The 15,561-nt window shown below is 40.1% G+C and overlaps 1 protein-coding gene across 2 annotated transcripts in view; it reads left to right on the plus strand.

Moving 5' to 3' along the window:
* C7H1orf53 (chromosome 7 C1orf53 homolog) overlaps positions 1 to 15,286 on the plus strand; it is a 100,162-nt gene extending 84,876 nt beyond the window's left edge. Inside the window, exons 1-3 of one of the 2 annotated variants that reach the window (XM_036122097.2) lie at positions 10,122 to 10,429; positions 13,585 to 13,686; positions 14,938 to 15,286. In XM_036122097.2, coding sequence (XP_035977990.1) covers positions 10,166 to 10,429; positions 13,585 to 13,686; positions 14,938 to 15,009 — 438 coding nt within the window. In that variant the 5' untranslated portion in view covers positions 10,122 to 10,165 and the 3' untranslated portion in view covers positions 15,010 to 15,286. Of the gene's footprint in view, positions 1 to 10,121; positions 10,430 to 13,584; positions 13,687 to 14,937 lie in introns of those variants that run through there. The other variant, XM_078078243.1, reaches the window with a different exon arrangement.
* The last annotated feature ends 275 nt before the right edge of the window (positions 15,287 to 15,561 follow it).

Below are 15,561 nucleotides of genomic sequence, written 5' to 3' on the forward strand. Positions count from 1 at the left end.
GTTGATGCTGGATGCCGGCAAGGGTGCTTCGATTTTTCTTCTCAAGACCTCTGCAAAAACCTAACATGGGCTTGATTGCATCATGATCTCATGCTTCCAAAGAAAAGAGGGGAAGCTCAGTGCACAAATGCTATTCAAACAGCTGCTTGTGTCACATTTGGTAAAGTCACACTGGCCAAAGCAAGTGGTATAAAAGTTCCAATTCAAGTGGGAAAGATAAACCCCACCACTTAGTGGGAGGAGAGGCAAAAATCACAACGTGAGGGAATATGAGTATATGGATGGGGGGATTTATTGAGGTCAATTTTACAAACAAGCCATCACAAAGATTGAGAGATCACATTATTTATATATGTGTGAAATTTTTGAAGGGAGAAATGGTATTTTAGGTGGACCCGCAAAAATATTTTATCAGATTTAAAACAACAATTCACCCTCTCACAGTTCAGAGGACTAGAAGTCCAAAATCCAGGGTGGCTGCACTCCCTCCAGGGGATCTAAGGGAGAATACATTCCTTGCCTCTTCCAGCTTCTCATGGCTGTCCCAGCATTCCAGGGCTTATGGCAGTATCACTCCATGTTCACATGGCCTTCTCCTCTGAATGTCTCTTATAAAGACACTTGTCATTGGATTTAGACTCTTCCCAACCCCCAACGCCCTGATAATCTAGAATGATCTCCTCATCTTAAAATCCTTAGCTTAATTACATCTGAAAACACCCTTCCCACCCCCCCCAAAAAAAGATAACATTTACAGATTCCAGAGATTAGAACATGGACATATATTTTGGAGGGCCACCATTAGCCCACCACAGGTCTAAATAAATATCAATGAAAAGCAGAGGTTGTGAAATCAGATTTTTAAAAAAGACCCAACTATATGATGCCTATAAGAAAAACACTTTAAATAAAGACACAAATAAGTTAAAGTAAAAGGATAGGAAAAGACACACCATACCAACACTTATCAAAATAAAGCTGGAGTGGGGCGCTGGGTGGCTCAGTCAGTTAAACATCTGCCTTTGACTCAGGTCATGATCTCAGGGTCCTGGGATCATGTCCCATGTCGGGCTCTCTGCTCAGTAGGGAGCCTGCTTCTCCCTCTGCCTGACGCTCTGCTTCCTTGTGATCTCTCTCTCTCTGTGTCAAATAAACAAATAAAATCTTAAAAAAAAAAAAAAAAGAAGAAAGCTGGAGTGATTATATTAATATCAGACAAAACAGATTTCAGAACAAAGAAAACTATCAGAAATAAAGAGGGGCATTATATAATGACAATGGGCTCAGTTCATCAAGAGGACATAACAATCCTGTATGTTTACGCATCTAATGACTGAGCTTCAGACACATGAAGCAAAAGCTGAAAAAATTTCAGGAATTGGCAAATCCAAACTTATTGTCAGAGATTTCAATACTCTTAACAATTGATGGAAAAGGTGGAAAATTATCAAGCACATAGAAGACTTGAACTCACTAACAAACAGCTTGACCTAATTGATATTTACTGACCATTCCACCTAACAGCAGACTACACATGCTCTTCAGATGTATGGTCGAAAGAAGGTTGGGAGGCAGGGATTACAAAAGGGCATAAGGAAACTTTGGGGTGATGAATATGTTCATTATCTTGATTGTCGTGATGATTTAAGAGACATATCAAATTGTGCCCTTTAAATATGCGCAGTTTATTGCATGCCACTTATACCTTAATAATGCTGGTTTTTTTTCAAAGAGATAACCAGACTAACACATACCTAACTGATAGTGGTTATTTCCATGTGTTTTGGCTTTTGTAAATAACGCTGCAATGAAAATTGGAGTGCAGACATATCTTCGAGATAGTGATTTCATTTCCTTTGGTTATATACCAAGAAGTGGGATTGCTAGTTCCATTTTTAATTTCTTGAGGAAACTCAGTACTGTTTTCTATAATGGCTGTATAATTTATATTCCTGCTAACAGTGCACAAGGGTTCCATTTCCTCCACATCCCTGCCAACACTTGTTATTTTTTGTCTTTTTGATAATATCCATCCTAAAAGGTGTGAGGTCATATCTCACTGTGGTTTTGATTTGCATTTTTGTAATGATCAGTGATGTCAAGTACCTTTTCACATGTCTGTTGGCCATTTTTATGTCTTCTTTGTAAAAATGTCTATTTAATCCTTTGCCATTTCATAATTGAGTCTTTGGGTTTTCTGCTATTGAGTTGTATGAGTTTCTTACATATTTTGGATATTAATGCCTTATCCAATATATGGTTTGCAGATATTTTCTCCCACTCCATAGGTTGCCTTTTCATATTGTTGAGTGTTTCCTTTAGCTGTACAGAAGGTTTTTAGTTTAATATAGATTTTTCTTTTAATTAATTGAAAAATGTTTAATTATGCACACATCTAGCAAGTTCTTATCATTTACTAGTCAAAAGTAATAATTATTCAACCAAGTTAAGCCTCATGCCGTAAAGGATTGATAGTAAAGTAGCAACGGAACTACTGAGCAGCTGGGAGCTAACATACAAGAAGACTGGAAACACAGAAGTGCTTTCCTAGTTCAATGATAACAGCAGAATGTGAGCCTGGCACCATGCCAGATGTTCTCTATACAACTTCTCATTTAATGTTCACAGTAATTCAGCTCTGAGATAATTTTTGCATTCTACAGAGGAGGAAACCCAGGGTTGGAGAATTCAACTAATCTCAATGTCACAGAACTAGGAAGTAGATAGGTTAAGATTCAGTTCTAGGACCTCAAAGACAACATTATTTTCCACATACTACCACTCAAGGATTTATTCATTCACGGAATCATGGATCAGGTGCTGTTCTTAACAGCAGAATAAAATGGCAGGCAGAATATATGTTCCTATCATCATGGAATTTAGACTGGCGGATGAATTACCCGATTGTGTTCCAAATGTACCACTAGTTCAAAAAATCACAGTACGGCCAGAGCACTGTTACTTTGCAGTGCTCAGTCAGCTGTGATACTTTGATTTTTCTGTTATTACTGGTCCCATGACATAGTACAAACAGGTTAGGCTCACAACAATGCCATCTGAAATGTTCCATCAAAAAATATCATCAGATAGAGCAATTGGTGTTGATGACATCCTTACAGATTATATGAATATGACAATTCACATAGCAATATTACAGTTTAACTGCACGTAAAAGATTCACATTCCATCAGATTTCAAAGATGCATCAATTTTACACCTGTACAAAACCTAAAGGGGTTGTGCGCGCTGTGTTGATCACTGAGGCATATCACTCGTGCCCACCACTGGGAAGATATTAACATGTATCATACTGAGCAGACTAGTCATACATGTCAATGTCATGGATATTTGACCTGAAACTCAGTGTGCCTTTCATTCCAGTCATGGAACAGTGGACATGCTTTTCTCCCTCAGGCAGCAACAAGAGTACAGAGAACAATACTCTGATTTGTATGTTGTATTTATGGCCTTAACCAAGATCTCTTTACAACTGTGTTGGTATGTGGGAAATCCTAGAAAACAGTGGTTGCCCATATCATTGTAAAAGCACAATACTAACCCATTTTCTTTAATAAGGTAAAAATGGAATTACATTCTCTCTGGGTTTTTTAAGTAATGTTTTTTGTGGGGATTACATTGTTACTATTGAATATACGTAAGAGTAGTTTCCATTTCTAATACTTGCATAACAAAAGGGCTAGAAGTAATTAGTCTGGATATTTTATGTGACAGTGACTGTATGCATGTAGTTTCTAATTAGAGTGATTGTTCAGGGTTAACAAGGCTGTACTTCACTGTCAACATAAACTTACTTCATTTGAAATGCAGCCCATACACTGTACTTACCATTAATTCAATGACCATTTGGGGGGAACTTAATAAATAGATTGCCAAATAAAATCATAGTTACCTTGTTATCTTAGTATATTGTGTCTCAGAACAATATCCTGAGAACAACTGATGTGTTGATAAAACCAAATACTGATCCTTAACTATGAAATATTAGGGGAGAAAGCATTTGTATTATTTCTTTACTATGCAACTCAGATGTGGGGTTTTGTTCTCATTATTCATTCATCTACTCATTTCAACATTTTTTTTAGGCTTTCTTATGTACTTGCGCTACTAGATAATTACAAAGATAATTAAGACAGTCTTTACCCTTAAAGATCTTACAATCTGGCAATTTCAAAAAAAGCCCTCATAACCATAAAACTATACAATAAGAAAGTACAGTGTAAAGGCATGTTTTGGATACACTGGGAGCACTAAGGTTGTGCACCCAGCCCAGCCTACAGAGGAGCTGGGGAAACACTAAGCAAAGTGAACAGTCAGGGAAAGTTTACTAGAGGGGGCAACATAAGGGCTGAGGATTTAAGGACAAGTGTAACTTCACCACTCCAAAAAGATAAGGGATATTTTCATCAGAATAAATAGCACATACAGCATATGAAACAGTAAGTCTCCAGCATTCAGCAGACAGTCGTGATACAGAATAAGTCCTCATTATTTATTACCTACATCAATGAACCATTCTGTTCTAGTTGTAGTCATGGGGAAAGAAATGATAATGAACTGAATTAGAACAATGATGGAGGCAGAGGAGTACTGTTTTAGACATAGATAAGCAAAATGAAACTGGTAGGACTTGGTGATTGGAGGGGAAGAAGTGGAAAGAGTTCAGGATCATTCTAAGATCTCTGAATTAGATGAATTGTTGGATGGCTGTACCTTTAAAATAGAAATAAAGAGGGACAATTTCAAAGGGAATGATGACTAAGTGCCTTTTGGATATAATGAGTTTGGGATATTTTTTAAGTGTATATGTCCAGCAGGTGGATGGATAGATAGGTATGTTGCTCTCATTACACACTGACTCTGAAGCAGAGACCATTAAGCACAGATAAACTCAGGGAAGTATTTTACAGAGAGAAGGACTGAGGACTACTGAAGAAGGGGAGATGATCGACTGCTGTAAAAGCAGCATGCAATTTTAGTCAGGTAAGTACTGTCTAAGTGCACTGGATTTCACCATCAACTCATCCCTGATGCTTTAAGCTGGCAGTCGGGTAGAACACAGAACTACTATTCATTGAAGAATGACAGAGACGATGGAAGAAGAGGTAAATGGCTAAATGGCTTCATATTGTGTAGCCCTTCTATAGCTCATCCAAGAAAACAAAAACAAACTAGGAACGTAAGAGCCGAGTGCAGTAGTGCTCTGGGCATGTGGCATTGGTGGAGGGGCATCCATTGTGAAGTCAGCAGAGATTCGCTGGGCTTGCAAATAAAAATGGTTATAATTCCCCAAAGAATTTTCTAGGACCAGCTCTGTGAAACAGAAGTGTGCTATTCGATGTCCGATTAAATGAAACAAAGATTCCCTTAAGGGCATGTAACATTTGCTCTCAATCATAAGAATTGATAGTGAAAATGTATTCTACGTGGAGCATGACATGTCACAACATACCATTTGGCGATTTGAAAAACATCAAATACATAAATCGGTGGCCAAAAGAACTGTGCAAAACAGGCAGTATATGGACAAGAAATCTTTGGGTAGCTCTGTGACTCCAGCACTAATTTGTCCACTAACAGGGCAATACATTCATAATTTATTAAAAGATAACACTTAAAATCATTTAGAGGCAGCATTTCAGGGGCTTTAGATCAGATAATTTGATGATGTATGCATCTGTCCTGTTTGTCAGTAAAATGACCCCACGTTCTTTAAGAAATACAATTTAATAAGATTTCAGAGTTAGTGTCTTCATCAACTAGTTTTTTGAAGTATTTATTTGCAACAAATCATATAAATATTTTCAAATCTGCGTATGTATAGAATGTTAATTTTAAAATTTCATATGGAATTTTTGCCCAGTAGTTAGGAATATGGTTTTTTTTTTTTTAAGATTTGTTTATTTACTTGAGAGAGAGAGGGCACGCATGAGCGAGGGGAGGGGCAGAGAGAGAGGGAGAGAAGCAGACTCCCTGCTGAGCATGGAGCTCCACCTGGGGCTCCATCTCATGACGCTGAGATCATGACCTGAGCGGAAATCAAGAGTCACACGCTTAACCAACTGCACCACCCAGTCACCCCTCGGTAGTTAGGAATATGTATTTGAGAATGAAGAACCACTGACTCATTTATCCATTCGAAAATTCATTATTTATTATTCACTAAGTGTCAAGGTACCGTAAGAGGGGCTGTAAAGATAATAAAATGACATGTTATCTATTGTCTTGTTTATGATCTGATGGGAAAACAGTGCAAAAAAAATTCATAGGGAAAGCTAAAATGTAGCAAACAATTGTGGGAGATCAAAAGGACATCAAGAGGGGAAACAGAGGAACAATGAAAACATGTTTTAAATGACACACAAATACGAAATACTAAAAGAATTGTGCGGGCTGGTAGAATTTATTTTGCCTTTGCAAGTTACACTGTTGTGGACATTTGTTAATTGTGCCCGCAGCATCAACACAGGCCATTCTCAGCCATGGGTTTGGGTGGGCTGCACATAGGCAGTTCCAGGGATAGGCCCTGTTTGGCTTATGGGTAATGTATGTACTCAGAAAGATTGGTTCAGGAATGGATACGTGGTGAAGACATGGCTGTTAGGACTTTGGGGGGCAGAAAGGCTGCTTCTTGTCTAGGAGCTTCATAACAAGACTCTCTTTTTAAGTGGACAAGGGTGAGAAAGGATGAAGCCCTAGGAGCCGTTTGCAGCCATCTTTCATCAATGAGAAAAGAGCCTGCCTCAAAAGGGAATTAGCACTGAAGAGGCATAGCTGAAAAATGGAAAGACGGAGCCCTGGTAATATTGTTGAGCCCTGAATGAAGTTGTGCTTCATGGTTATGTGAGCAAATTCCTTTTATTGTCACCAGATTAAGTTGTATGATCTGTATCTTGCAACCTAGAGAAGCCTAACATAACTAAGAAATATAGATGAAACTTAGGGGAATGCATTTCTTTGAACTCCTCTTCTCCTCCTCCCCAAAATAACCAGCATGTCCAATATCAACATAAACATCTCCAATGATGGGAAGAACTATAAAATATATCCAATCTCATGTTACATGCAGAGATGTGACACAAAATAACTCTTTGTAAAAGCAAATCTGGATGTAAATGCCTTGCAAATAAAGTGAGGACTTACTTTACCATTCTAAGGTAGAACATTGTGCCCCCACTTTCATATAATTTTGTCCACTGTGAGCGCAGAGAACCTGAGAAGAAATGAATACATGCTAGATTAAGGTAAGGGTCAAGCCCTGAGGAGAATTTTTAAAAAAAATTTTTTTTTATTATTATGTTATATTAATCACCATACATCACATCATTAGTTTTTGATGTAGTGTTCCATGATTCATTGTTTGCATATAACACCCAGTGCTCCATGCAGAATGTGCCCGCTTTAATACCCATCACCAGGCTAACCCATCCTCCCACCCCCCTCCCCTCTAGAACCCTCAGTTTGTTTTTCAGAGTCCATCATCTCTTATGGTTCATCTCCCCATGAGGAGGCTTTTTAAAACAAGAGACACAATGAATGAAACTTAACTTGATGTGAAATGACACTGACTCTAAAGTATGAAGATCAAATGAAAATTGAAGGAGGCAGATAATCTATTCAGTGTCTAAATGATACTCAATTATCAAATGTTTGGAAATTATTTGTAATAATACATTTTATTAAGCTCTTAATTAGATTTGTCATTATATTTAAAAAATAAATGTCTATAAGAATGCACATACGGTGGGGCACCTGGGTGGCTCAGTTGGTTGAGCATCTGCCTTTGGCTCAGTTCAGGATCCCAGGGTCCTGGGATTGTGCCCCGCATGGGGCTCCCTGCTCCTCGGGGAGCCTGCTTCTCCCTCTCCCTCTGCCTGCCGCTCCCCCTGTTTGTGCTGTCAGATAAATAAATAAAATCTTAAAAAAAAAAAAATGCACATACAGGTAACTTACATGTGAACAGTACAAAACATCTTTCTCAGCCTAAGTGCCCAAAGGCCTTAACTGAAGATTTTTTTTAAAAGATTTATTTTTATTTTCTTATTTGAGAGAGAGATAAAGAGCATGAGCAGGAGGGGCAGAGGGAGAGAATCTCCAGCAGACTCCATGCTCAGCGCGGGGGAGTGGGACGCGGAGCCCCATCTCACAACCCTGGGCTCATGACCTGAGCTGAAACCAAGAGTCGTCGCTTAACTGACTGAGCCATCCAGGTGCCCCTGAAAAGGAGGATTTTTAAACCTGGGAATGGAGGCAATATAGAAAGCTTCTGGTTAATTCAGTGATCTATTTTACCAAGTGCTTTGAAAACCATTTCTAGGGGCGACTGGGTGGCTCAGTTGTTAAGCGTCTACCTTCGGCTCAGGTCATGATCCCAGGGTCCTGGGGCTCCCTGCTCGGTGAGAAGCCTTCTTCTCCCTCTCCCACTCCCCCTGCTTGTGTTCCCTCTCTTGCTGTGTCTCTCTCTCAAATAAATAAAAATCTTTTAAAAAAACAATTTCTAGATCTTTTTTAAAAGTATTGTTTTTAAGTTTTGAAATAATTATAGATTCACAAAAAGTTGCAAAAATAGATATAAAGAGGTTCCCTTTACCCAGTTTTCCCCAATGGTTACATCTTACATACTTACAATACCAAAACCAGGAACTTGACATGGAAACAAGGTGTATATAGTCCTACATCTTATCACATGTGTAGACTTGTGTGACCATCATTATCAGAATACAGAACTATTTTATTAACACAAAGATTTCCCTTGCTCTGCTGTGTACATTCACACCCACCCCCTTATCCACCAATACAAAAGTTTTGTAACTCTGTTGTAAGATGAGTATTTATTTTCTATTTGTACCTGGCTAATCTCTTTCATAATGCTGTCCCCACCCTTTGAATTAATGTCATGATTAATAGGTCCTCATCCTCAATTTTAAAAACAATGCAATCAATCTGATCTTCCAGACTAATTTCCCTTATTCCAGAATTTGGTTTGGGAAAAAGCACACAAATACACCTGATTTGTGGTGGATTCCCTTCTCCAGTTTGGTCCCACCTTTTCATAGCTTTTCCTAAAGTCCCTCTTTAGTTTTCCTTGTTTTAAACTCTTTTCTCACATCACTGAGAAATCTCAAGATCCTGATAACTAATTTCTTATTCCAACAGAAAGGAAATAGATTTCCAAAATAGGATTCCAATTTATTAATTCGCTATGAGGTTTATAATGGACCAGTAGGGTCAGTTCGATCACCACCTACTAAGAAAATTCCAAATACAATTGCAGGGTTGCTTGGTAAATGCAGATACAAAAAAAAAGGGGTGGTGGTGGTGGTGATGGCCCTATGGTGGCTTAGTCAAACTTTGGCGTAACTCAGGAAATCTCCTCTTGCCCTCAGGGATCAATTCCAGCCCTCAGTTTTTCAAAACTGAAGAACACTGACAAAACGACTACTCTTCAAAACTCTTTTTCAGAAACCCAGGCTGAGGAGAGAGGCGGGGGGGGGAGTGGTGTTCATTTAATTCTAACACCTGATATTGCCTCCTGGGCTTGTGCTAATTTTCTCAAATTCAATTTTGTGGGAGTCCAGAATAACTTTTACCTTTCAGACAGGAGATATAATCTTAGTTTGGATTTTGCAAATATTTAGCAACATGAAAATACTGCCTTTTCTTATTCAGTGTGCGATTTCACTTTTGGTCCTCATTTTAGGCTAGGCCAACTTTATTCCTAGTACACGTTTTCTGTGAATACCCAGCCTTTTCTGAACAGACCCACTCTGGTTATAAACAAACCTCGGGTATTTTGATCACTTTCTAGCATCTTAACAGGTGTGGCGATTATGCTGAATGGTCCCAAGTCAGGTGTGACATGAGAAAAAAAATGTCCACTTCTCACCACCGAAAACAAAATGGAATACTTAAAATTTAGGCACAAAGATTAGAAATGGCCCACTCTTCCGCGTCCCCGCATCCTGCTGGAGCTTCATCAGCCGCCTAAAAAGTCCATTTTTTTTACGCAGTCCGGGTCGAAGGCCCGAGGTCCCAGGCCGGCCTCCCAGCGCGCAGCCCGGGACCCGCGCCCCGGCGCCCAGGCCCGCGTGGCCGCCCCGCCTGGGCCCTGCGTTGGGCGCTCCGCCTCTCCGGGTCGGCGGCGGCCATGGCGGCCACGCAGATCCCAGCGCTGGCGCTCGCCGCGCTCGGAAGGCTACCTCAAGCCACCCGGCCACTAAAACTTCTCTGGGTCGTAGGAGGGTTCCGACAGCACCTCAGCTTAACCCTCTCCTCCGCTGCTCAGGAAGACCGCAGAGGCTCTGGGCCCCGCTCGCAAGGCGGACTAGAGGCAACGGGGAGGCGTCCGGGGAGCGAAGAGTTAACAACGGCCGAGCGGCGGATCGTGGACCTGCACGCGGTAGCGTGCGCGGTGAGGCCCCTCCTGCCCGCCCGGCCCCGCCTCGCCCCGCCTCGCCCCGCCTCGCCCGGCCCCGCCCCACCCCACCCAACCCGACCCGGGCCCGGCCCCGGGATCCGTGCGCCTGCGCGCCCCCGGCGGACGGAGAGGTCGCTGGAAGCCCGCGCAGTCCTTCCTCTGGCTTCGGACAAGCACGCGCGCTTACCGCTCCGACCCGTTCGCTTGAAAACTGGCCAGTTCCCTATTATGGGCAAAGAGTTAACGTATATTGGTATTAAGTGTGGGTCCCTTCTGATCAGCGTCCGAGCTAAACTCTGGTCGCAGTTTGGGACCCATCATGACTGCGTGTGTGTGTGTGTGTGTGTGTGTGTTCGTGTGTTGGGGGCGGGGGTTGTTTGCATTGATGGAGGAGGTAGAGAGGAGCTGAGAAGTCACAGGAAAAGTAGGCTCTGTGTTTATCTGTATTATCAGTTAAACACTTTGCCATCCAATGATACAAATAATGCAAAATTTTTTAAAAAGATTAATTTTTGCTACTATCCTTTCGTCTTTTCTTTACACCGTAACACAGCACAATTGTAAAGGAAACTAATATCAGGCGTTTACATTCTTCCCAGACAATCTTGAGCTATGTTTTCTTCTGTTTGGAGGATTTGACAATCACTTATTAGTACCAGTATCACAACTTATCATCTCCGCTCACAGTTTCTAACACCTCAGACTACATAAGTTTAAAGGGAGCAGGTTTATATTTTTATTATCTTGAGAGAGCAAAAGAGTTCTAGCGTGAAGATACAAAAACAATGTAAAAGTAACCTATTTAATACACTGTGTGTGACCAGTACTTGATGTCTGGTGTAGAGTTACCTGGTGTTGCTTGAACCAAGGGACTAGAGAAGAAAACCTTGAAGATTTTCTAAAATTGACTTTTTTCCCCCCACTGCCAGTTAGTAAGGCCCTGGGAATCCACTGTTTGGCTCATTCAAGTGTTGAAACTTCTCCATAAAGATTCATCAGGAAATGACTGGCAGCTTTTGATTGATCTTGTTTATATTCCATTAAAAATAACATGTGTACTTTGTTGCCATACCTCACCATATAAATATGGTAAATATAAGCAAAAGTTTCATTCTTTTTAGACTAAAGAGCAGTGGCTTGTAAAGACAGGTCAGCCTGGGAAAGGAGCAGGACTTTTTCTCACTTAGGAAATCATCCATGTTTCATCATTGAGTGTCAGTATCACAGGTGAAATGGCTGTCCAGGAGACCAAAAGTAAATCCAAAAACAAGTTTGTTGTTTTTCTTTTCAACAAATCAGAACTCCCCTCTCAGTGGTCCTTTTCCCACACCTCCAGGCAGATGGGTCTCTTACCTTTCTCCCCGTGCTGATCTGCATGACCGAACATCTTATTTTCCAGCCACTGGCCGCACTCCTGTCACATCTATGTCCGTTGCCACTGTTACCTGAGGCTCCTTTACTGAGGACAGATTAAGTTTGTGTGGGCAGCCAAAAAGCTCAAAGTTTCAAAATCAACACAGAAAGCAGGAGAGCAGGTGCAAATGCAGGAGCAATCTGTTTGTTAGGCTTATTTGCTAGATAATTGCCCTCAGAAGACCCCCAGAAACTATGAAAAGTGAAAAGTGAAAAGAAGACTGCTAACAGAGCTCCCGGTGTTTTTTTGTTTTTCTTCCAAGTCTTCAAACACGGGTTTCATAAATAGAGAACTGAGGTCTTGACAATTGGTCATTCTAAAGTAGTGTTTAGTGCTTCTGGTTTCATGTAATCTGCTTCTGTAGTCCCAAAAGATTTGAGAGGCCCTATAGACTGGCCTTGAGACTTGCTTGCTGGATTTCTGCTGCCGGGGTCTGGCTTGGCTGGAATACCTTAGAGTAGACCTAGACTTGCACTCTATGCGTCTTTTTGCTTCATGCTTTATTCATGGCTAACTTCTCAACCAGATTAAAATATTTAGCCATTAAGGAAGACACTCTGAAGAAGTAACTTGTGGCACATACAAAAATATGTTAGAAGACCTGTACATGTCACACATATTTTAATATAGAAGTTCTATACAAGAGTGATGCAGAGTTACTTCATGGTAAAAGGGTTATATAAAAAGCCCTAGAAAAAGTTCCTCTACAAAATCTCGAGGATAAATAATATCACCCACATGGCCCAAATCCATAGAATAGGCTGCATTATTTCCTTTGCCTTCACACAGTGTACTTGGATTACTTTTTAAAAACCATGTTTGGGGGCGCCTGGGTGGCTCAGTCGTTAAGCGTCTGCCTTCGGCTCAGGTCATGATCCCAGGGTCCTGGGCTCGAGCCCCACATCGGGCTCCCTGCTCCGCAGGAAGCCTGCTTCTCCCTCTCCCACTCCCCCTGCTTGTGTTCCCTCTCTCGCTGTGTCTCTCTCTGTCAAATAAATAAATAAAATCTTTAAAAAAAATAAATAAAAAACCATGTTTGAATGTCAGTAGAGTATGCTTCCTTGACATCTGAAGTGGTGTAGTAAAAGTTTCTTTTGATCAAACTTGTGAAAGCAGTGAGTGTTAATATGTTAAAACAATACTTTTTTTCACTTAAAAACAGAACTAACAACCCTCCCCAAAAAAGAAAATAGTGTAAAATGTGCAATGGAGTAACACATCATGAAGGTAAGGAAAAGTGTTCAATAATAGCAAGGTAATACTTTTCTGTAAGGACTGTTGGTTTTGATTAGCACCTTTTCTGTAAGTTTAAATCATTATCCACATATTTTAAGTACTGAAATTGCAACTGCAACTTCTGAGTGAAAGTTCATTTTCAGCCTCTTAAGCTCTTAAAGTCATCTAAATCACCTGTTATTAAACTTGTTCCCTAGAAACTGAATGAAAAATACCGGAGCAGTGGCTACATAGTTATTGGGTATAGAGGAGTTCTTGTTTTTCCATCAACTTCTCATTTTTCTCAAACTGTATATTTTCTCCTTATGTCACATAAAGTTGGATTGTATATAATGTTGGAATGCATTCAGTCTTCAGTTGCAAGTGCCACCAAAATTGCTGGGAAGAAGTTTAATGTTGTTCAAAGAAAAATTTTGCAGTGTTTCAGGAGTAGAAATTATGGTGAGGCGCTATGGTGAATATTGAGATTAATGAATTGTTTTATTTCATTATTCTTCAGGCTGGCCAGTTGCACTACGTGGATCCAGCTACTGGCCATACCGTGCTCACCCAGCTCGCCCACTTGCAGAGAGGGAGCTGCTGTGGTTCTGCGTGCAGACACGTGAGTAGCAAATTCTCGCATTACCGCAGCAGTTTTCGGTGCTTCCGTAACTTCGTAAATACCTGTTATTTGAAAAACAAGTCAAATAAAAAAGCTAAATAGACCTGGAGTGCACTTTTCACAAGCCACTTTAGCCAAGGACAATGAAGTCCTTAGGACCAACATAGGACCTTTAAAGTTAATGGCATTTGGTAACATTTCGCTGTGAACATCAGTCCCTTGAAATGCTGTGATTTGGAATTCATGGGAGTTCTTTATTACAAGGAGACTTTTCACGAGGTTTCAAATAAGTCACGTTCACTAGGCAAGTACAAAGGGGGCAGGAAAAGAAACCCAGCATATTGCAAACTAGTTTGCAAACAGCGTTTTTGTCTTCATTATTAGCCGAACAAATAGAAATTTGACCAGCATTGTGATGTGGGTTTCCTTTAAATGATAATGATTCCCCCCCCACTCTTTGTCCCCTCCTTCTGTCTTCCCTCCCTTCCTTTCTTTTCTTCTTCCCTCCCTTCTCTCTCTCCTCTCATTCTTTCCATGGCTGTTTTGTACTCTATCTTAAAAATAACCATGAAGCTACCTACCCCAAACTTAGTGCTGTACATTTCCTAAAATGTGTATTTCAGTGAATATATCTCTGTGCTCACTGATTAAGATGAACTAACTAAATCCTTCCCTATGCTGAGCAAGAAAATTAAATGGGGCTGGGTTTGTCACTGTAACTTTTTAAAAGCATACTAGTAAGGTAAATTGTTACATGTTAAGATTATAAACAGGTAACAACCTCTATTTACAGACCACTTTGACTTTATGTTTGGGAGCAAGAAGGTATTATTTCCTTTAACTGACCCACTTTACAATTAAGGACTAAACACTAAATGCATGTATTGGCTGGAGCCAGTATTGAAAAATTAAGCCTTCACTTTTATGTATGTTCCTACCTGTGCCATTAGCTGTTTCTAATCAAATGCATTAAGAGCTTTGCATGAATTGAGGACTTGAGAATTTTCTAAGAGTTTTTGACAGTAGAATTCTTAAAGTTAGAAGGATGCATTTAGGAAGTGATTCTTGGACCCTAATTAGGACCATTTGCCAGAGGTTGCCATTATTCTCCTCTTAGTCTGCAGGACCCAGTAGATCAAATGATCTATATAACATGATTAGAAGTCTCCTTTTCCACCATGAGAAGTATTGTACTTTTTCAAGATGCCTGTGAAATAATTCAATAATAGTTTTGTTTTATTTCTTCTGCAGTGTCCATATGGTCAAGTCAATGTTAAAGATCCAACTCAAAGGAAGAAATTCAATTCATATTTTTATGTTTGACAACAATTTCCTCTCTGTTCTCCATCTAATTGAGCCTGTATTAAAAAAATACCCTAATCCAGAATTGCTCTCTGTGCTGTTAGTCCTTGAGCACTAGTTTAATCACAAGTACACATATTAAAAGAACATCAATAAAATGAAAAAGCTAGCAAATGTTTGTGTGTTTCTGAAGTGGCACATTGATAGTTATTTTCCTTTCTTTTTGCTTCATTATCAGACACATATGTTGAAGAAAGAAAATAATGACTGTGCCATTAAATAAATAGTAGCAATCGGGTCACATTAGTCACTCTTGATTTTTCTTATAGCCTCCGTTCTCCTACTGTTTTCTCCTCCGTGTTAGCAACCCAAGGGAGGTTGCTGGCAAATAGAAGAGTTTGAATACATTCTTCATTTTATTTATATCTGGAGCTATAAAAAGATGGATATAATGCTATATTGTGCAGCATATGAGGGCCCAAGAAGTGCCATTCTGCATCAAGAAATGCTCTCATCTTCCATCTGTTCTTTCGATAAAAACTCTAAATCATTCTGACTTGGAGGTCAGGCCGC

This window comes from Halichoerus grypus, chromosome 7 (genome assembly GCF_964656455.1).
Source record: "Halichoerus grypus chromosome 7, mHalGry1.hap1.1, whole genome shotgun sequence".
Taxonomy (NCBI): domain Eukaryota; kingdom Metazoa; phylum Chordata; class Mammalia; order Carnivora; family Phocidae; genus Halichoerus; species Halichoerus grypus.